The sequence below is a fragment of the Polypterus senegalus genome, chromosome 1 (assembly GCF_016835505.1).
Source record: "Polypterus senegalus isolate Bchr_013 chromosome 1, ASM1683550v1, whole genome shotgun sequence".
NCBI lineage: Eukaryota > Metazoa > Chordata > Cladistia > Polypteriformes > Polypteridae > Polypterus > Polypterus senegalus.
In genome coordinates this window covers 34,023,212-34,045,434 of record NC_053154.1, presented here as the reverse complement: position 1 = coordinate 34,045,434, position 22,223 = coordinate 34,023,212, and the positions used below count along the sequence as shown (strand labels likewise).

Sequence of the window (22,223 nt, the reverse complement as noted above, 5' to 3'; positions counted from 1 at the left end):
CGGTTTGAGTTTCATTGTTTGTTTCAATTACGACAGTATTTGTAGGACTTGTGTTGAAGTGACATTCAGCATCTGTCAAGCATTGTAAGTATACAGTACAACCAGTTTCATCGATAACTTAACATCCAGCTTTTGAGAATTTAAACATTCATAAACATCAAAGTGTCCACTACTGAAATCGTCACCTGTGAATCTAAGATGTTTAAGAGGCATTGGCGGTTGTCCAAAGGTGTAAAATATTTGGCCATTTCGGTACACTTGAAAGCGATAACCGAACAATTCAGCGACAGCCATCAACTCACATGCAGATGCATAGGTGAAGGGCTTAAGCATTTCACTCTTATAGTGCTCCTGTGTAGTATAATTATCTCCTGTACCATCAGTCCACACCTTGAACCTGTCCCAGTCATTCAATACATAAGACACAATGTTTCTCCAGATATCAAGAGTGAGCCTGATATGGCCATGCAATATGTACCAAAGAGAATGGAAAAGGTAGGTGCCATCTCCGGGCATGGAAACCACTCAGTAAGTGACAGTTGTTTGATCGATGGTGATCACCTCGATAGACATGTTAATGCGGGTACGGTTGGAATGATAAAGGAAATGGGTATCTGAACAATGTAAAGTAAGTCTAAAATACCTACACAATAACTATAATCGTAATAAATTAACAATAAAACAGTGGAGAAGCCGTGGAATAAATAAAAAGGCTGTAGTTATCAGCAGGGAGACATGAATCCCATGGAGAAGCAAGGAAGGGAATGAAGAGACTGGAGCGATGGACGTCCTTATATAGGAAGGCAGGCAACAACATGGGAGGCGTTGGGATGGGGGACCCAACACCACCTCACACGGTGACCGAGCTGCAGGCTATTGACGTATATATGTACGTAAGTAGGATTCAGTTAGCGTTGGGAACCCGCATACCAGATATCTTGAAGATGGGCCCATAAGTAATAAAGACTGTTAAAAAGTTCAATTTGGCAGCCGACAGTGGCATCATACCACGGAAATAAGTACCAAATTTCAGCCTTCTACCTACATGGGAAGTTGGAGAATTAGTGACGTTGGAAAATTCAATATGGCGGCTGACAGTGGTGTCATACCACTGAAATAAGTATGTACATTGGTTTCGGTTAGCGCAGGGAAGCCGCCTACCAAATTTCGTGAAGATGAGGCCTTGAATAAGAAAGTTCAACATGGCGGACGTTGTTGACCGTTACGCGTTGAATTTCGAAATGAAACCTGCTTATCTTTTGTAAGTAAGCTGTAAGGAATGAGCCTGCCAAATTTCAGCCTTCTACCTACACGGCAAGTTGGAAAGTCAGTCAGTCCGTCCGTCCATCGCCTTTTATTAGTATAGATAGATATATGGACAGTTCCCATAATTGCTTGCAGAAATTCTTCTGCCTCACCCACACAAAAGTTCCAGACATGACTTCTGGAGCTTTTCGTTTTTGATGTATTGATGCGATGTTGTATCATAACCACTGTGAGCCATTTTTATATGTACAGTAGTTTTTACTCACATTAATATTGTGCTTTCTGAAGTAATTCATTTGCTTGTAGTTCTGCATGAACTGCAATTTCACTTGGTACTCTTGGTGTTTTTTTTTTATTTTTTTTTTATAAAAAAAAAAAATAGTACTGTTACATTTTTGGAATTTTGGCATGGGTGCCTCAAGAGGAGCTGTGGTATTGTATAAGGAAGTTGGGAGTGGCAGAGAAGTATGTAAGAGTTGTACAGGAGATGTACGAGGGAAGTGTGACTGTGGTGAGGTCTGTGGTAGAAGTGACTGGTGCATTCAACGTGGAGGTGGGATTTCATCAGGGATCAGCTCTGAGTCCTTTCTTATTTGCAGTGGTGATGGACAGGTTGACAGATGAGATTAGACAGGAGTCCCCATGGAATATGATGTTTGCTGATAACATTGTGATCTGTAGCAAGAGTAGGGAGCAGTTTGGGGAGACCCTGGAGAGGTGGAGATATGCTCTAGAGAGGAGAATAATGAAGGTCAGTAGGAACAAGACAGAATACGTGTGTGTGAATGAGAGGGAGGTCAGTGGAATGGTGAGGATGCAAGGAGTAGAGTTGGCAAAGGTGGATGAGTTTAAATACTTGGGATCAACAGTACAGAGTAATGGGGATTATGGAAGAGAGGTGAAAAAGAGCGTGCAGGCAGAGTGGAGAAGAAGGTCAGGAGTGATTTGTGTATCAGCAAGAGTGAAAGGGAAGGTCTACAGGACGGTAGTGAGACCAGCTATGTTGTATGGGTTGGAGACGCTGGCGCTGACCAGAAATCAGGAGACAGAGCTGGAGGTGGCAGAGTTAAGGATGCTAAGATTTGCACTGGGTGTGATGAGGATGGATAGGATTAGAAATGAGTACATTAGAGGGTCAGGTTGGATGGTTGAGAGACAAAGTCAGAGAGGCGAGATTGCGTTGGTTTGGACATGTGCAGAGGAGAGATGCTGAGTATATTGGGAGAAGGATGTTAAGGATAGAGCTGCCAGGGAAGAGGAAAAGAGGAAGGCCTAAGAGAGAGTTTATGGATGTGGTGAGAGAGGACATGCAGATGATGGGTATAACAGAACAAGATGCAGAGGACAGAAAGATATGGAAAAAGATGATCCACTGTGGCAACTCCTAACTGGAGCAGCTAAATGAAGAAGGCATTGACTTGATATCAAAGTACTGAGTCTTATGACATTCCTAAACACTAGAATATAGCACACCAGTTTTTAATAGCCTGAAGGACTAGTAGGATGAAAAATGCTTATGCTAATCTTTGGACTTCCATTCATTCATTTCCATTACAGGGTGCCAAAAAGCCGGAAGCTTGTTTCTGATATTGCTGAGTTCCATTACAAATTGTATGAACAATCCAGAATCTTCTCTAAAACTGTAGCAAGAAGATGGCTCTATCCAGACGCATCCCTGATATTCCAGCCGAAGATCTGGAGATAGAAAAAAAAATTGGCTCCGGGGGCTTTGGCATGGTTTATAAAGCCCGTCATAAAAACTGGGATTTTACTGTTGCATTGAAGATACTACATACACATGGGTAAGTCAAAAGAAGTTTCAAAAACTTTCATAAAGTACTTTGTAATATGCAGTTTAGTAAACTGGCAAGAACTCTATTTTAACTTCTAAGTATCAAATACACTCACCTAAAGGATTATTAGGAACACCTGTTCAATTTCTCATTAATGCAATTATCTAATCAACCAATCACATGGCAGTTGCTTCAATGCATTTAGGGGTGTGGTCCTGGTCAAGATAATCTCCTGAACTCCAAACTGAATGTCAGAATGGGAAAGATAGGTGATTTAAGCAATTTTGAGCGTGGCATGGTTGTTGGTGCCAGATGGGCCGGTCTGAGTATTTCACAATCTGCTCAGTTACTGGGATTTTCACGCACAACCATTTCTAGGGTTTACAAAGAATGGTGTGAAAAGGGAAAAACATCCAGTATGTGGCAGTCCTGTGGGCGAAAATGCCTTGTTGATGCTAGAGGTCAGAGGAGAATGTTACAACCAAGGTATGCAGCAAAGCATTTGTGAAGCCACAACACGCACAACCTTGAGGCGGATGGGCTACAACAGCAGAAGACCCCACCGGGTACCACTCATCTCCACTACAAATAGGAAAAAGAGGCTACAATTTGCACAAGCTCACCAAAATTGGACAGTTGAAGACTGGAAAAATGTTGCCTGGTCTGATGAGTCTCGATTTCTGTTGAGACATTCAAATGGTAGAGTCAGAATTTGGCGTAAACAGAATGAGAACATGGATCCATCATGCCTTGTTACCACTGTGCAGGCTGGTGGTGGTGGTGTAATGGTGTGGGGGATGTTTTCTTGGCACACTTTAGGCCCCTTAGTGCCAATTGGGCATCGTTTAAATGCCACGGGCTACCTGAGCATTGTTTCTGACCATGTCCATCCCTTCATGACCACCATGTACCCATCCTCTGATGGCTACTTCCAGCAGGATAATGCACCATGTCACAAAGCTCGAATCATTTCAAATTGGTTTCTTGAACATGATAATGAGTTCACTGTACTAAAATGGCCCCCACAGTCACCAGATCTCAACCCAATAGAGCATCTTTGGGATGTGGTGGAACGGTAGCTTCGTGCCCTGGTTGTGCATCCCACAAATCTCCATCAACTGCAAGATGCTATCCTATCAATATTGGCCATCATTTCTAAAGAATGCTTTCAGCACCTTGTTGAATCAATGCCACGTAGAATTAAGACAGTTCTGAAGGCGAAAGGGGGTCAAACACCGTATTAGTATGGTGTTCCTAATAATCCTTTAGGTGAGTGTATATTAAAGTGTAACACTCCCTTTGTGTCATTCTTGCTTTCCCTCCAGAGCACTGTGCTCAATTTTTCAAACACACCCATCATTTTCATAGCAAATTAGAATTAGATGACAAACCTATTCCTGCTTCGACATGCCTGCCTGCTGCACCTACTCTAGTTACAGTGGGCCAGCTGCAGTGTCAATAACTGGGAACCACGGGGAGGAGAAGTTGGAGCCGTGGTTCAAGGAGAATGTCTCCCCGCCAGTATCCACAAAAGCCATTCATAAGGTCTCAACCCCCAAACTCTCTATCCTTACTCAATTATCACTACCAGTAGCTTGGTTTGTTTGGTTGTGCTACTTGTCCTGCAGCCCTTCATATTTTTACCTGGTCATGTCAGTGGGTTGAAAAAGTTGGATGGTTGCAATGCTGACAAAACCCCTGCATTCAACTTCCATTGAGTGAATGACCAGCCCCTTGGCACTCTATTGCCAGATTCAAGAGCTTTAGCCTTTTCTGCTCATGTGCCAGTGACATTTCTTTCTCTTAGGTTATGGTTAGTTCTCTGATGAGAACTTTCTTTGCAGTTTTCAAAGACACCACAATGTCCGGCCTGAGTCTGGTGGCTGTGATCACAGTTGGAAAAACAGCTCTCTGCTAGGGTCTTTTCCAATGCTTTGCAAGGGGTGAAGAGAGATATTGACTTTCTTAACGCAGACTGTTGTACATTCTCATTTGGGTTTTGCAGCATCTGATGTTTACTGTCCATATTGCTGACTGCTGATATTGGATTTTACAAGTCTTCAGTAGCCAAATCATCCATTGGTATAATGTGAGCTGGTAGAGATGGCTGTGATCGACATTATAGGCTGCACCTTTGTGTAGTGATATACAGTATATCCATGAACTACTTGTACCCTGTTGAATGACTTGGCTGACATATAGTGGATGATGCCCAATAAGATGGGAAGCAGCCAGTGCAAAATTTTAACTGCTGATGCAGTTGATAGTGGACAATCCACTAGTTCACACTTGCTTTTAAAGCTAAACTGGTCATTTGTCCATTTCAGATGTACATTGTCTTAACTTCTTAATGCTAGCATTAACTTATGGGTATTCACCATTTTTAGTTAAAGTGAGTGAAGAATCCCTTTAAAAGTTGTCAAATACTCTTAGGAAGTGAAACTGAGTATTTGTAAATGATATGTACAGTAAAACAGGGATTCAAATTTTGGTAACATTTTTCAACTCCTCCTTTGACTAATTAATAACCATTTATTGTTAAAAAGAGACCACTGCTTAATAACTCGTAAAATACAATAACTGATTTCCTGACATTCAACTGCATAGGCTGGCTGTTACCTGCCATTAGGTTGATATTCAGAGTATACTCGGGTAGCCTCATGCCTATGGGAATGTAGTTTTTGTTAAGCATTATAACTATAGATATGTTTTCGTTTTATAAGTCAATTCTACAGCACTTACCTTGGGTGGGTATATAAAGTGCAGATGAGAAGGCTCCAAACTGCTGGGCAGCTTCGCAAAGTCCTGTTCCTGGTGTAGGTACAGTTGGCCGGTCTTGCAGTTTCAGGAAGGCCTACTGAACTGCATGCATCCCAAGTGGAAAAGTACAGCATTACTCTATGGCAGCAGGAGAAAGTGTCCATTTAGTCTGCTTAAATGGTATGAATGCTGGCCTGGAGAGGGTACATTTGCCAGTTGTATATGGAAGTGTTAGTAACTTAGGGGCTCAAGAGAAGTTCAGCAATAAGTTACCTGAGAGAAGGACTCTTTCCTATGTACACACATGCAAAAGAGGGCACAAAGATATAAAAGGTTATGTGAAATGAACGTCCTGTCGTCTTAGATGGGTGTCTATGATCAACAGACTCTTGCTGGGATATACCAGGTTAAAGTTGCCCAGCCTATAAAACTAAACATCTGCCAGAAGAGGTGGACTTTTGAGCGTCTGGTGAGAAGAACGAAGGTGCAGAGCAAGTTTAGTGTAGTGACATCTGTTATGCTTTGTTGTAAACATTCATTGTTTTTTGTGTATTTTGTGGAGGATTCCTGAGTTTTGGATGTAGTATTATTGTTGTGCTTGTTTCCTTTCACTTTTTAATTGTTTTTCTGTCTATCCTTGGACAGATTTTGTTTGGTTTTCATTTTTTTTATACTATTTGATTTTGAGCCCCTGTGAATACTGTACAGAATCACTTACACTTGTTTTGGTCTGTTTTTGCATATTCCTGTGTCATTGTAGTGAACTCCATTTTAACATTTGCATGACACTAAAGTGTTATGTTTTAGGCACCGTTTTAAAAACAACACTTTTTAATTTTACTATAACATTTTTGGTTTGTGTCTTAATTCTCTTTACCACTGATCCCCAGGTGTCTGGGGTCTGGGTGTGTAAGGGTGCCAGCACATGGGGCAACACAGCAAGGTGCACGTTACACTTGTCATGGACTATGAGTTGCAGTGCATGAGCAAAACATGCTCTTGAGGTCTGGTTCATTGGGGTGGACGAATTAGCTGGCATAATATTTTGTGCGTTATCATGAAAAAATTATTTTGCTTCTTAATCTCCATGTTTTATATATTATTAAGAAATATCCTGAGTTGTCAATATAGTCCAAAAATCTAGTGGAAACTCATTCTGCATTCACATACCCTGGGATGGATGGGAAATATGAACTAGAAAATTCTTGTGAAAGGTCTTCAGAGAAATTGCTGTTAATGGGGAAAATCAAAGAAAACTCTGCACCCCAAGTTAGTATGCACTGATAAAAAAAAAAAAAGTCAGACATGGAAATTATATTTTTGTAGCCTCATTTTATTTGGAGCAATGCCATACTGCAAGCTTTCATTTAGTTTTGCTTTGTTTTCACAAAAAGTAAATTCAAATTTATTTTTATTCATTTTTCTGTAGTTTGAGTACCAAATCAATAGCATTAGTCACTTTTCTCCTAAAGCACTAATTGGTAGTTCATATGATCACAATAAAGCTGGAAGGTTAGATGTCACAAGTCAGTCTTGAGGGCTCAGACAGCATTTCTGTAATATAAAACCATTTTACAGTCCCTCCCTTTCAAAGATCCAAGAGGACATTGAGAAAAGGACCTCTCACTCGATATTTCAGAAAAGGGGTGGAAAGTAGCAATGCAGAGAATCCACTCAAGCTCCATATGTGCAAAGCATGCAATTATTCAACTGAAAATTATATATTGAGCACATCTGTCTCGCTTAAAATTATCCAAAATGTTTCCAGGGCAAGATCTAACCTGCAAACGTCGCAGTCAAGTTCCAGCCTCACTGGGCCACATGTTTTGGGCCTGCACCAAATTAATGTCATTCTGGACCAAAATCTTGAAATGCCTCTCAGACATCCTTGGTGTCACAATCCCTCCTAACCCATTAACAGCTGTGTTTGGTGGGCTTACAGAGGGGCTTAAAGTGGAGAAGGACAAACAAACTGTGATCGCCTTTACTTCACTATTGGCACGAAGACTTATTTTGCTCAACTGGAAGAATCCTAACTATCCTATTCTAAGTCGGTGGGTAACTGATGTTTTATACTATTTGAAACTGGAAAAAATCTAATTCTCACTTAGAGGATCTGTGCAGAACTTTTCCAAAACATGAAAGGATGTAATCCGTAACATTTTAGAATAAGCTTTTAAAGTACTGAGGAAGCAGATTCTCTCCCCTTTTTTCAACCCCCCCATTTATCATTATTTACTTATTAATTTATTTAACTACTTATTTTTACTAGCTTTATGTTTTACTCTGCTGGCTTAACTCTCTTTCTCGGGGGTTGGGGTTCATTTGTTTTCGATCTTATGTTTGTAGAAATTGGTTTATTTGTATGGAATGTTGTGTGATTTTAATAAAATCAATAAAATAAAAAAACAAACAAACTGGCAATTTTGAAAATTTCCATTGCACGTGAATGAATCATTACTGGCTAACTGGGTTTTTAGCTCTTGCATTATCTTGGTAAAATGTTTCATCCTTTTTTTTAATTTGGCATATGTGTTGTGTTACTCTCATATGGTAGAAATCAACATCTTAATTAAAGAAAGAAACTTACCCTCTTACAAACGTTTGAGTCGGTAATCAGGCAGGAAAAAAGCTGTTCATTGCGTCATTTATTCTTTTGAAGCACCATGCTGAAGAGGGAGCAACCTTCACAACCGTCTGTTGCAGAATAAAAGCAGAAGCTGATACTTATTGATAACTGAATTTACATAACAGTGCTGACAAATGCTTACATATCATACTCTGATTGGTTAAAAGACACAAGGTGTTTAGCAAAGACCACAACCAGCCTAAATAAAAGTATTTCTTCATCATGTCCATGTTCTTCGGTATCTCCTAGTTTAGATAGCACCCTTGAAATCTCCAAGAATGTGATAACTGTTGAGTTTTATTGTTTACAGGATATCTGCTGATCTCTTAATCATATATTTGGTGTATGACATTAACAAGCTCCTGGTACATTCTTGTCTTTGTTGCTCACTTGACTTTTATTTAGTTTCCCAATATGCCTAAACAGGTTTCTGACATTTATTACCCCTTTTATACTTCTAATATGGATGCTACATTTTAATATGGAAAGCATATCAAAACACTTTATCCTAAATGACTATGTGATCCCTAAGTCTCATTTTTTTTTCCCCACGCTCTGTTAAGATGACTCATTAGCTGCTGAAAGCCACATTGGTCTTGTGACATGTTGTGTTCTACCATGGTGTTGTAATACTTTTTTTGATTTGTCTGATGTTCACTTTCCTTGCAAGTACTGACGGTTGGGGGAGCATGCACTTATTTTTGCAGTGCATTGCTGCACCCACCACACAACAAACCACCCGGATTGGGACCCGGGTGCAGCCATGCAACAGATAATACCTCAGCACCACACTGGAACAGTGTGAGTTTTTTTTACAGTGGCTGGAGTGCCAATTCTACTACCAGCCCCAACGGAGTAGAGTCACTTCTGGTATTTACAGGATTCGAAACCGGCTACCATGGCAGGTTGCTGCAGTCCGACCTTTCAAGGGGTATGCTTGTTTTTGTACATTTTGCATTGGTACTTCAGCACCATATTGCACCCTTTCGCTTGAAATGCTCCTCAACATGCTATGTTATCATGCTTCATTTTGATGAAGGCTTTGTTTCTGTTACTAATATAAAATGATCGGATGTGTAACTTACAGTAAATAGCATAGTCATTTGGCCACTTGAAGAAACATGTCTCAAAGTAGATCTGCTTCAAGTCACTTATTTGTAAATTAATGTAAGACAATTAATAGTTAGTTGTTAACGTCATTAGTTTAAAGGCGATGAGTGGCTGGCATCATAGACCATATTCCACCTTCTCAGACTGAGTAGGGCAAGCGGTTTAGTGTTGCATTATTTTTTTGACAATTTCTGATAAATACCCTGAAGGCCAGTGTTAGAATGTTTCCCATTAATGATTTTTTTTTTAAATTAATTTTGAAACTTGCATAATATAACACATTTCTTCCACAATCCCTTGAACTTTCTACTGACCCCTTTCATCTCCCTTGTGATAACAGAAATATCCTCTTAATTTTATTTTTGTAAGATGAACAATGGCAACTGGCAACGCAAGTGTAGCTGCAGACATTCTGACACAAATCCACTGCCCATGTTTATATCATGCTTTTTAATTTATTTTGGATATCACTGTGTTAAAGTCGAGAATGAATATGGTTTTATTTGAAATGTGCAAGATTAAAGATTTGTAATTTGAAAGTAAAGAAATCTACACTACAAGTTAGGGCTGTCATACTGTGTACATACAAAATGCATGTTGCAATTTCAACTGAGTGTCTGAGGTCCACATAGTATTGTAAAATTGAATTCCTATATTTTAATATTACAAAACATAAGGAAATATTATTGCACTTGCTGCATTACTCGCCTAAGATGGGTTGAAATCCAAGTAATCGACGTAGACCATGGCATTGAAATCTGCATTCCACCATCTCTTGAAAAGTATTTTGTAATGCATGCAGTAATTAAATGCATTACTACAAATGTCTGTGATGCACCATGTGTTGGAATGACAAGTGCAATGAACTTTATTACTATAAATGTTTGAGAATCGCCATGTTTTGGAATGACAGAAGCCTTGCAACTGGGCAAACACTTATCCTTTTATTAAGGTGAATAATGTCCCAAATATTGTGGAGTTATCTGGTCCTTCTGCTCAAAGGTGCATTATATGTTTTCTTGTTGTATCTGAAGCAAAGACCTACATAAGGCTCATCCTAATAAAACCTGCTCAAGATCACACTGAAAGTCCAGTCAGGTACAGACACTATAAGCTTGATTAAGATCACACGATGTGTAAGTGATGAGATTTGATAGCAATGACCTTTCAGTGTTACATCAAGTGTTCTTTCTAATAGTGGTGTTTTAAAACAAAGTAAGCTTTCCAAAACACTGACAGTTAACCTAGTAGTAGTTAACCTACCTAGTTTTAAAGATACATTTTCCATAAATGAAGTATCATTTGGGAAGAGGCTTCCATAACTTAGTTGTTTGGTGAACAAGGACTTCTGGGCTGTTGCCACTGCCAAGTTTTGTGATTCAGAATTTCTACTGCAACTGCCTTACCACTTCTGAAAATTGTCCTTGCTAAATTCATGGTGTTGTCTAATAACAACAGCTTTTTTGAACATATGCATTTAAGTTAAAAATTGCAATGACATCTTTCTTTTTTTATTTTAACACTTAACAGGACTGACTCCTTGGAGCATGAAGCCAGCATGATGCTTAAAGGAAGCTGCCAGTATGTTTTAAGCCTGATTGGGATATACAAGAACCCAGAACGTAGTGAGCATGGTTTGGTTATGCATTTCATGGAAAATGGTTCTCTGGAAAACTTGCTTACCCGTCAAAGCCAACTTCCCTGGCCCCTCAAGTTCCAAATTATCCATCAAGTAGCGTTGGGTATGAACTTCCTACATACCCAACTTCCCAAGCCAATTCTGCATCTCGACCTGAAGCCCAGCAATGTGCTCTTGAATGAGAGCTTTACTGTGCAGGTGCAGTACATTTTAAATCACAATCCTGTAAGAATTGTAATAACATAAAATATTTAATTAAATTGTACAATCTAAAATGTGATCCGATGCTTGGTGTGGTTCCCAAAATTGGTGTTGGGTTGTATTGCTGAGTTCTCTTTACCTCATGGAAGTTTCTAAGTTTGTGACTCAATTAAGCAAGTCCAAAGCGACTTACAACATTGGAGGTATGAGGGACGTTCAAAAAGTTTCCGCACTTTTATATTTTGTTGGAAACGATGAAGGCGGGAGGAGTAGTAATTGGTCGTGTCAGAGAGTGTCATGTGACTAGTTCTGTCTGGCAAGCCAGCTGCCCTTGTAATTTAGTATAAGAGTTGTCACCCTGTGGTGAAAATGGCTGCAAAACTTATAAATTGCACCAAAGAGGATCAGCATTCTGTCATACACTTCTTGTGGGCAGAAGGTGTGCCAGGAGCACAAATTAATCTCCGCCTGTGTGCTCAGTATGGGGATAAAGTTCTCACTCCTAGAGTCGTCTATGAGTGGATTGAAATATTTGAAAATGGCTGTACTATTGTGATGGATGCAGAGTGCGCCGAACGTTCAGCTACAGCCACGACCACGAGGAATGATGTGAAAGCAGCAGTGCATCAGCGGCTACACACTCGACCAAAAACTTTTTTTTGCTGATGGCATTAAAATGTTGGCATGATACTGGGAAAATTGCATCGCAAAGGAAGGTGACTATGATGAAAAGTGATGCAATTTCTTTTTGAAATTCTTAATAAATAGTTAAAACAAACTGTGGAAACTTTTCGAATGTCCCTTGTGCAATTGGTTACATTTCTTTTGTTTTTTCCAATTGAAGCACAGGCAGGTCAGGTGACTTACTTGCTCATGGTCACACAGTGTCAGTAGTGGGGTTTGGGGAGTCCAAAGCCTCATCCCACTACACTACACTGTTGCCACATGCTTTCTTCTATATGGCTATTTTTTCATGCCATTGTTAAAATTTTCTATTAATGAATGTACTCTTTGTACGTGATAACCTCTTTAAGCCACATTTATCCTGTATACAAAAATTAAAATAGGATGGATTTTTCTCATTTATTACCAAAACAAATTGTCTTATTGCTACTAGCTATTCACATTTAAATTATCTATTGATTGAAATCTCCATAAAACTGCATTTAAAGTTACATAATCTAGACGGATCGAATGGCAGTCCATAAATAAACACACGCACAATAATAATAGTAGTAAGTCAGTTTTCAGAATTGTTAACTACTTTTTATTTATTTATTTTTGAACCTGGGCATATTACTGTTCATTATAAATAAGTTATAGCTATGTTTGTGTATTTATTAAAGAAATAGGAATTTATGTAAATCTGAATGCACTAGAACTTCTCCTAATTAATATCAGGTGAAAATGAGACCAGATAGTAAGATACAAATCACACACACACCCCAGTTCTGGGCTTGAATGAAGTCATTTGATCATTTTTAAACCCACTCAGTCCTGAACAGGGTTTCAGAATTAGGGGACGGTGAATAGTGGAGTGGGAGGAGGTTCTGCAGCCTATCCCAGCTAGAATAAGGTACAAAAAAGAAACAGTCCATCACAGGGCGAACCAAAGTCCCTGGAGGAAACCCTCATTTTAACTGGAAATATACCTATGCTTAAATTAATCTTAGACCCTTTAATTTAATGGATTTACTCCATTGCTTTAATTGGGATCATTTTTGTAAAGCACCTTCTCATCATCTCTGAAGAGATACTTTTTGTTCACAGTTGAATGCACAAGAGGCTCCAATGCAGCAATGAAAGAACTGAAACAGGTCATCCTTAATTCTCATTCCTCATGTGAAAGGTTGAAAAGGTCTGAGTTTATATAAGGTTCCAGGCTTATAGCTTCAGCCATGTGCTGGGTGTAAACCTACAACATGTAATGTGTAGGTAATTACATTCCACTCTGTTGGATGCTTTTTCAGGATTTAGGGTAACAGCACCCAAGACTTTCTGATGTAGAGACATATGCATTTAAGGATAAGTTTGTTATTTTTCAAGTCAACGTTGTTCTCTCACAAACATGCTTGCTATATGTGCATTATGCACATGAAATTGTGTTCTAAAGTTAATTGCTTTCTGTAACATTAAAGAAAATATTTTGCCTGCAAAGGTGCTTATATTGTAATCTAACTGGCATGGAGGAAAATCTTAACTTGACAAATATATCAATTTTCCAAGCGAAGACTGTTGACAAGTAATAATCCAAGTCTTTCAATTACACAAAAATTAAAAATAGTTTATACATGTCATTTCTGAAGAAAAAAACCCCAATATTATAAGATTTAGCTGTGTGCGATATTGCAGCACTCTGTCTCCCTACACAGCAACCTTTAACCCACCGGGGGGTGATTTCCTCCCAGCAGACCAAATCACAGTAGACTTTTTGTGCAATGTACCATATATACTCATGTATAAGTGGGGTCTTGAAACCCAAAAAATCGATCATAAAATCAGACCCCGATTTATTTGCCCGTTCAAAAATGCGACACTTAAATTTTTTTTTTTTAACATCCTCTTGCCTCCTCCAATCTCGCATCAGTTTCTCAGATGTTTCTCGAATTTTCTTGCAGCAGCGCAGTTACCAGTTTCTTTTGCTACTTCAACAACGTTTAATTTAAAACCAGCTTCATATTTTCTTTTGCTTGAAGGCGCCATCGTAGATATGGGACGCTCTTACGATAAAGGTGTATGAGGGTGTGAGATCCATAAAACACAAATTGGTGCAAACGTTTTGGAATATTTTGTGTATAACCGTGTGGTCACGTAGGCGAGAGAGAGATGTTAGGAGCACACGCTGATACATCGCATTTCCACGCCCCCATATAGAAAAATAAATGGCAGTGTGCTCCACTGTTATACGGTTAAATCAAGTCCTGACTTATCTGCAGGAGAACTTATCCGTGAGTGTATACGGTAGTTGTGTGTTTTTTTTTTTAATTCTGTATTTATATGAGACTTCGCACAAGAGAATAGAAAATATATCCTTCAAGAAAAATTAATACCAGGCATATGCAGTAAAACGAGAATTTTAGGTCCATTTTGCTGTCACAAATGTGTCAAACATGGAGGGAGTGGATCATCGCAGGGTGAACCGGAATACTTGGGTTGGATTATCAGAAGTGGCACATGGCTGATCTTCAATTTGGAGTGAAAATGAAGGGGGCGCATTGAGCTACAAGCCACTCGACAACTGTCTTGGCTTGAAAAATGGATGTATGGTAAGTTTTTAAGCTTTTCCTCTGTGCCCCGTACCCTCCATTGTAAAGAGCCTCAGCAGGCAATGATTTTTCTTTTTTTAATTTATAGGATTTGCCCGATTTTAGAACAGAATTTTGGATAGCAAATACATACATACCATGTTTGTGAACAGATAACTTGGACATCTTTGAAAATTGTGAATTCCACAGCTAATGTTACCGTTGACCTTAACAGTACTTTAACCTTGATATCTAAAAATGAAATGGTTAGTATTCATAGGTTAAAGGGGATTTTATTATTTTTTTTCCAAGAAAGACTGATAAAGATGTCTGATGTAGCTTTTAGGTAAGGATTCATTTTCAGTGTCTTCACGGAACAACGGATTGCAACATGGGAATAAAACCAGAGTTGATATCTATTAAAGTAGTCGTTTGCAGCATTGAAATGAAGATGAAATATTTAAATGCTAGAGCAAAAATTGAAATGGCATGCTATAATTTTATTCTGTATTTTAAGTTTGATTTATGAAGTATAGAGTTTCAGCAATGCTGAGTGTATCCAATTAAATTGGATCTTGGGATTGTAGTAGGCCTAAGTCCCTTGATGAAAAACAAGACAGCCGAGCAAAGAATTGTCAGGGCAGAGCAATACACAGTCGTATAGATGTTGATGCCGTAAATCAAATGGAACAAAACCAAAGTTGGAATTGCATACTTTAGTTTTCACATTGCCTGTAAACCTGTTTAAAATGTTACAAGTATTAGATATAAAAAACAAACAAGCACTGCAATGCTCTCTTTGTGTGGGATCATTGCCAGCATTCTGAATTAAGAACTGCTTTGTAAAGACCAGAAAATCATGCTAACTGTAAAATGGATGTTCCCATTTGCTTGTTTGCCTGTGAACTGTGTCACAAAGGTAAGGGGCAGGGAACCTCTTCTGCTGATGCCAGATGCCCTGGTTGACTTTTGTATTTTTGTGTCAGATGACTTATATAATTTCTTTTGTTAACTTTTTATTTTTTTTTTTTTATTTTTCAGCTGACTGATTTTGGATTGTCAGAAGTGGCACATAGCTGTTCCTCATTTCAGAGTGAACATGAAGGGGGCACGTTGAGTTACATGCCTCCAGAGGCTTTGGTCAGCAAAAAGTACAGACCGATGAAAGCATTTGATGTCTATAGGTTAGCTTTTAGCCTTTCTCATGCTAGGGGAAAATCCATCATTATTTTTTTTTTTATTTAATGAAAAAACTGGTATATAATCTACTAATTTTAAATTGATTCTGTAATGTCCTGGAAAAATGAAGTGCTTTATGTTCTCATGTATCTCATTTTATTATACAGTCATAAATGTCTTTTAGTGTGACATGCATTTCAATTAGTTGTTGTTCTTATTCTTGTCCATTTGGACAAAGTCAAGTAAATAATTTGTGATTTGCTGTGGATTAGTATAGCTAAAGCCTTTAATATTTTTATGTTTTCTGTTTTTTAATGGTTACTTTATGATGAACACAGTAGAAAATTTAATATTCTGTTGGTGTCCTCCTTTGTGCTTCATCGATAAATGGCCTGATTAAAAAAAGTAAAAGGTCTTAAAGTCTCAAATAAGCAAACTGAAATAAACCTAAAAGACAGACTTGGTTCTTATAACTGTTAACTCTGACAGTAGTAAGCATCTTCTGAACACACTGACATTTTCCTCAGACTGCAGGTTGTCTAATTTGGGAAAAAAAGAAAAAAGTTTAATCAAAAGAAGTTAAAACTATTTTTTGAAACTGCTTGGGACAAAATTCAGCAGCCACTCAAGCCCTCTAATAACTGAGACTGAATCCTTTGATACACTGTAGATAAATAGTATTTATTTTTACACTGTATATGAAATGTGCTTATTTTTTTATCCTGATTTCCATTTCAGTTTTGCAATTCTTATGTCTTTTGTCATTACTGGGAGCACACCATACAAAGGTAAGTCTGTCAACTATCAGCAATGAAGTTGATTTTGTAGATATCTGATAGTGATCTGTAATCAGAATTACATTTGTGGTGTTATTGTATGTCTCTTTGCTTTTTTTTTTTTTAACTGTTGTACCTTTCTAGTAGGTTTTTAAGTAGGTGTGTCCACTATAAGAAAAAATTGATGTAAAATGACCATCTAGTCCTCAGGTTTATATTTGGAATGTCGGTTATACTTTGGCCTTATATTTGCATATTCACAAATGACAGTTTACTTATTATTACTGTTTATGCTTTAAAAACATAGTTTATAGTCTATGCTAGGGATGTTGCCATTCCAGAATTTCTGTATTTGATACCAAAGCCAGTGAAAATTGTCAATATTGAATGCCTTTCTGTGCCATGGCAAAAGCAGAAATCCCACTCAGTGGCTTTTTATTAAAATACCTTTGTTAATAAAGTAAAACAAAATATTTTCCTTTTTTATTTAATACAATATTAAAATATATAAATATAGTAAAACTCCTTTAATATGCTGGTGTACCCATCAATTAGACTTCCAACTGTTTAAGTAAACAAGTATTGGCATTCATAACTACAGTACATACAATGTCAGACTTTAAAAGTATAGCAGAGATGGACACCCCCCAGTGTAACAACTAATTTCAGCATAGGCTTTAAAAAAATCTTATCATAGAGTAACAGGTTTATCTTACAATGTGCACATTTTAAATTTGTTCTGTGACATTTTTCTCTAGTAACTGAAAAATACTGCTTAAAATCAATTTTAAAAATAAAAAGTCTATTATATCGGTACTATTGAATTATTTTTTATTATTTTATTATTTCAAAATAAATTCTTATTTAAACAAGCACTTTAAAGCTGTATTTGTAACAGCAAATGTTTAAAATCTGCCTTGTCAAAGAATCTGTTATTTTTGTAACATTTGGATTTGAAAGAATTGTGTTTTCATTATTAGGTTAAAAACGTGCTATAAAAGTGGTATTTAACAGATGAGTCAAACTTGATTAAAATTTCAATTGTCACAATCCCCTGGTACGTTCATTTTCCAAATTTCTCCCTCTCATTTTTTCCTTCATTCTCCTTTAAAGCTTCATGTGTGAAATCAAAGTTATCAGTTTTCCATTAACCTATTTTAGAACTCCTGTAAAGCAGCCTTTGTTTTGCTGTTTCGAAGGTTTCTTAAATGAGTGGTCAGACTTTGTTATTGCTTATGCCTGTGTACAAATCCATAACTAGAAAACATACTGGACTATTGTTTCTTCTTCTTCTTTCAGCTGCTCCCGTTAGGGGTAGCCACAGCGGATCATCTTCTTCCATATCTTTCTGTCCTCTGCATATAACATAGCTGGTCTCACTACCGTCCTGTAGACCTTCCCTTTCACTCTTGCTGATACCCGTCTGTCACAAATTACTCCTGACACTCTTCTCCACCCATTCTACCCTGCCTGCACTCTCTTTTTCTCTTCTCTTACTCAGTCCCTGTTACTCTGAATTGTTGACCCCAAGTATTTAAACTCATCCACCTTAACCAACTGTACTCCCTGCATCCTCACCATTCCACTGACCTCCCTCTCATTCACACACATGTATTCTGTCTTGTTCCAACTGACCTTCATTCCTCTCGTCTCTAGAGCATATCCCCACCTCCCTACTTTTGCTACAGATCACAATGTCATCAGCAAACATAGTCCACGGGGACTGCTGCCTAATCTCATCTGTCAATCTGTCCATCATTATTGCAAATAACAAAGGGCTCAGAGCCCTAGAACTATTGTTACATGTAGCCAATGAATTTACAACTGTGAGGCAGCATTACATTCTCCAACATACCTTTTAAATATATGTGTACTTTCACTTATGGTTTATACTATTGGACATTGGTTTGCTTTGACCATAGAAACCACTTGTGCTTTCCTTCTTATATTATTTTGGATCAGTAAACATATTTTAAAACTCTTGTGAACTTGTGTTGCAACGTCTTTGGGTATTCATAAAGTACAAGAGACATAAGACAAGCTGGCAAAGTAGCACGTCAGAAGGATAATGCCTTTAGGTAGTAGATCAAGTCTAAGATCCAAAAAAAAAAACATAAGTTAGCCTAGGTTCCTTTCATTTACTTTCTGATTATTCATTGTTTCATTGGAAAAATATACTTTTTTTTATATCATGCAGACTAAATTGAAATTTCTGCTCTATTAACCTTGCCAGCTTCAGTATCATGCATTGTATTTTTGTTTGAAGTTTATCTTACTGCAAACCTCTCAAAAGATTTCCAAGTAAAGGGAGAACAGACCCAAGTTTCAGGTTTGCTTTTTCTGTACAATGTTTTGAAAGATGTAAAATAAAACCCAAATATCAAACAGGAGATTTTATTATTTATTTATTTATTTTTTAATCAATCTTAATGCTACAAACTTGATTAAAAATCTTCAAATTAATTGGAGCACTGCTGGTGGAATTTGTATTCAACTTAGATTAGGATTTTAGAGATTTACAGTATGACAACTGAACAGAATTGTAATGACGATAGTATAGTAACATGGGGGTTATGCTGTTTATAACCTTTGGCATGGGCTACGACTTTTCCTGTAGTATTTTTAGTTTTCTGTAATCTGTATAGTGGTAGATTTGTTAAGAGTACAAGGCTAGAGTATGAACATCATATGTTTGCTATTACAGTGGAACCTCTAGATACGATCACCTCTGTATATGAGAAATTCAAGATAAGAGGAAAGTATGAGCGAAAAATTCGGCTCTAAATACGAGCATAGGCTCTCGTAACGAGCCACGAGCCAGGCTGTGGTTATGCGTGATGCGTTTCCCAATCCGCCTGGACTCGGGGATTCACCCAAGCTGACCCTGCCAGTCCGTCAGCTCACTCAGTGTTCCTTGTTCTCCCGTAGCGTGAGGATCTACGCGTTTGTGTGCTTGTGATTTCATTGTTTTGCTGTAGCAGTTCGCCGTATAAGCGTATCCAAGAATATTGCGGACATGCAGATGGAGAATAGTAGACGATTGCCCTCAAGAGGAGTACTAGGGTGTTGTACCGTGTTACCCATTATGAATGTAGAGAAAAGCCAAGCAAAATGACACCTTTTATTGGCTAACTAAAAAGATTACAATATGCCAGCTTGGATTACATCTTGCTTGAATAACTGGCCTGAGTTGCCTCGAAAGCTTGCATATTGTAATCTTTTTAGTTAGCCAATAAAAGGTGTCATTTTGCTTGGCTTTTCTCTACCCGAGAGAGAGAGAGACGGACGCGCACGAGAGAAAAGAACCATCAGCTCAGTTATGATCACATGACGCTCAGCAGACAAAGTGTATCCACACTTATTTAGCAGTGTTATTTGTTAGGAAAATTGATTTTTATGTTGATATTTTTGGGAGTGTGGAACGGATTAACTAGATTTCCATTATTTTCAATGGGGAAGTTTAGTTCTAGATACAAGAAATTCCATATACAAGCTCAGTGCTGGAACGAATTAAACTCGTATCTAGAGGTTCCACTCTATTTAGAAAATGCTCAACAAGATATATGAAATCTATCTGTTTTTATACTGCAGATGCATTTTCAACGATAGTGAAGTTTCGTATTCCGAGAGGGGATCGCCCAGATATTTCTGGGGTAAATCCATCTGATGCAGAAGGATTGAAAGACATGTTGGAGCTTATGCAGAATTGTTGGCATAAGGATTCAGAGCAGAGGCCTGAATTTAAAGGTTAGTTATGAATATGATTATACAGTGTCATCTTATAATGTGGGATCAATTCATGTTCAGGGGTAAGATTTGTAGTATGGATTAGGCCTTAAGCCTTTTGCACATTACATGACTTCTAGTTCGGATAGTATGACAGACTTGATAGCTCATTGCCTGAGGATGTCAGATTACACAACTGCATAGACTACTTTTGGTTTCACATTTCCAAAGTATTGTGAGCTTTTTCTGACAGCCAATAATGTGCTGTCTGATAGCTTTGGTGCTGGATCGCTCATAGCTGCATTATATAAATTGTACTTTTAGTTGAGTGCTCATTTGCTTTCAATTCTCACACAAACAGAGCTCGCCCCTACTGTATACCATAAGGCAAAATCAGCCAGGCAGAATTGGAATTTATGTTCTAGTTCTAGTTTTTTAGTCACAGTAGACATAGGCATATATTTGCATGACATATTAGAAACATTAATAAGTATATTCTAACAATTATGCCTGTCCTAAATGAGAAATTCATTATAGTCCACTGTCTTGTACAGGAGTGGAAAGTGTTCACCACATATCCCTGTAACAGATAAACACTGCTTTATTTTTCAGTTTAACATATAACTACAATAATATTACACTTCCCAAACAAACACACACTCCTTCTACTTTTACAAAATAGAACCTTAAATAACGACACTATGTACACTACAGAAACAAACAGTGAATGGATAAACACCGACTACAAAATGGTTAATGGAAAAAAATGCAGTCATTTGGAGAGAAGATCACCATATGCCAAAAAAGAGTTCTTGGTCACCCAATTATTGTGGATTCTTCTTGGTCTAAGTGTCACCTACTTTTACAGTCCCTTGTTTCAGACAAGCATGGTCCAATGTGAGCAAGAAAATGTGAAACCAAAGGAGCGACCTCAACATTTGTAATCCACAGCTAAATGTATATATGGCTGTGCAGATTGTTTTTCCAAAGTCTCTGTTTTTGGGGCTGGGTAGTGTGGATGAAAACATAAATGGAGAGTAATGCCCGTATTTATAAACAAAAACTTAGTAGTGTGGGCATAGTCTAAAATGAAACTAAAAAAGCTGGTTAACTCAATCTTTGTATATTGATTTCCACTGTGAATATTTTACCTGCCATTACTTTCTTCTCAGTGCTTACATATTTGACACAGTTGTTTCAAACCTAACTTGTTAGCTACAAGGCCAAACTAAAAGCAGGGTGTAAAGTTTGCAAGACATAGAACAAAATAATTCATACAAAAGATATATAATAAATATATCTCTAAAACTGTAATCTTTATTTATCCCTTTTTGATTGAGAAACGTTGTCTTCTCTTTTTTCTCCAAGTATGTTTCTGCCCTCTCATTTCAGATTGTATCCCTGTGACCAAAAAAGTTTTCAATATTCACAAATCGGGAGTTTCAGAAGCCATTCACAGATTGCAGCATATTTTGGTAATTATGTTTTTTTGATTCCTACTATTGCATATAATATCTATTAGACCAAGTAGACATGATATCACATGGAAAAGAATAAGATCATGGATGAAGATTAGGAATCCAATGTACAACTGTGCTAGAGGGATTTGAGCAGTGGCAGACCTACAGACCCTTGAAGCTTGAACTGTTATGGGGGATCCCTTTACAAAAGGCAGTGAAGCCTGGATAACCACTGTTCATAAAAACAACAGTCAAACACTGCTTCATCTTTATTACTTACCTTACTTTTCTAAATATAACATTTATTTTTTAGTAGAGGTAATTAAAATATTGTACCCTTGTGAACACTTTTATATAAAAAAAAAAAGCTATCACGAGTGCCATCACGTTGAATAGATAATCACAATAGTGACATCATTCATTTTATTATTGTGACTGC

General features: G+C 37.7%; 1 protein-coding gene across 3 annotated transcripts in view; it reads left to right on the top strand.

Moving 5' to 3' along the window:
- The window catches only part of ripk3 (receptor-interacting serine-threonine kinase 3), a 49,292-nt gene that overhangs the window by 14,045 nt on the left and 13,024 nt on the right, over positions 1-22,223 (top strand). For all 3 annotated transcript variants that reach the window (XM_039745846.1, XM_039745837.1, XM_039745854.1), the window contains exons 3-8: positions 2,824-3,068; positions 11,089-11,395; positions 15,685-15,827; positions 16,561-16,610; positions 20,190-20,345; positions 21,717-21,799. In XM_039745846.1, coding sequence (XP_039601780.1) covers positions 2,920-3,068; positions 11,089-11,395; positions 15,685-15,827; positions 16,561-16,610; positions 20,190-20,345; positions 21,717-21,799 — 888 coding nt within the window. In that variant the 5' untranslated portion in view covers positions 2,824-2,919. The remainder of the gene's footprint in view (positions 1-2,823; positions 3,069-11,088; positions 11,396-15,684; positions 15,828-16,560; positions 16,611-20,189; positions 20,346-21,716; positions 21,800-22,223) is intronic.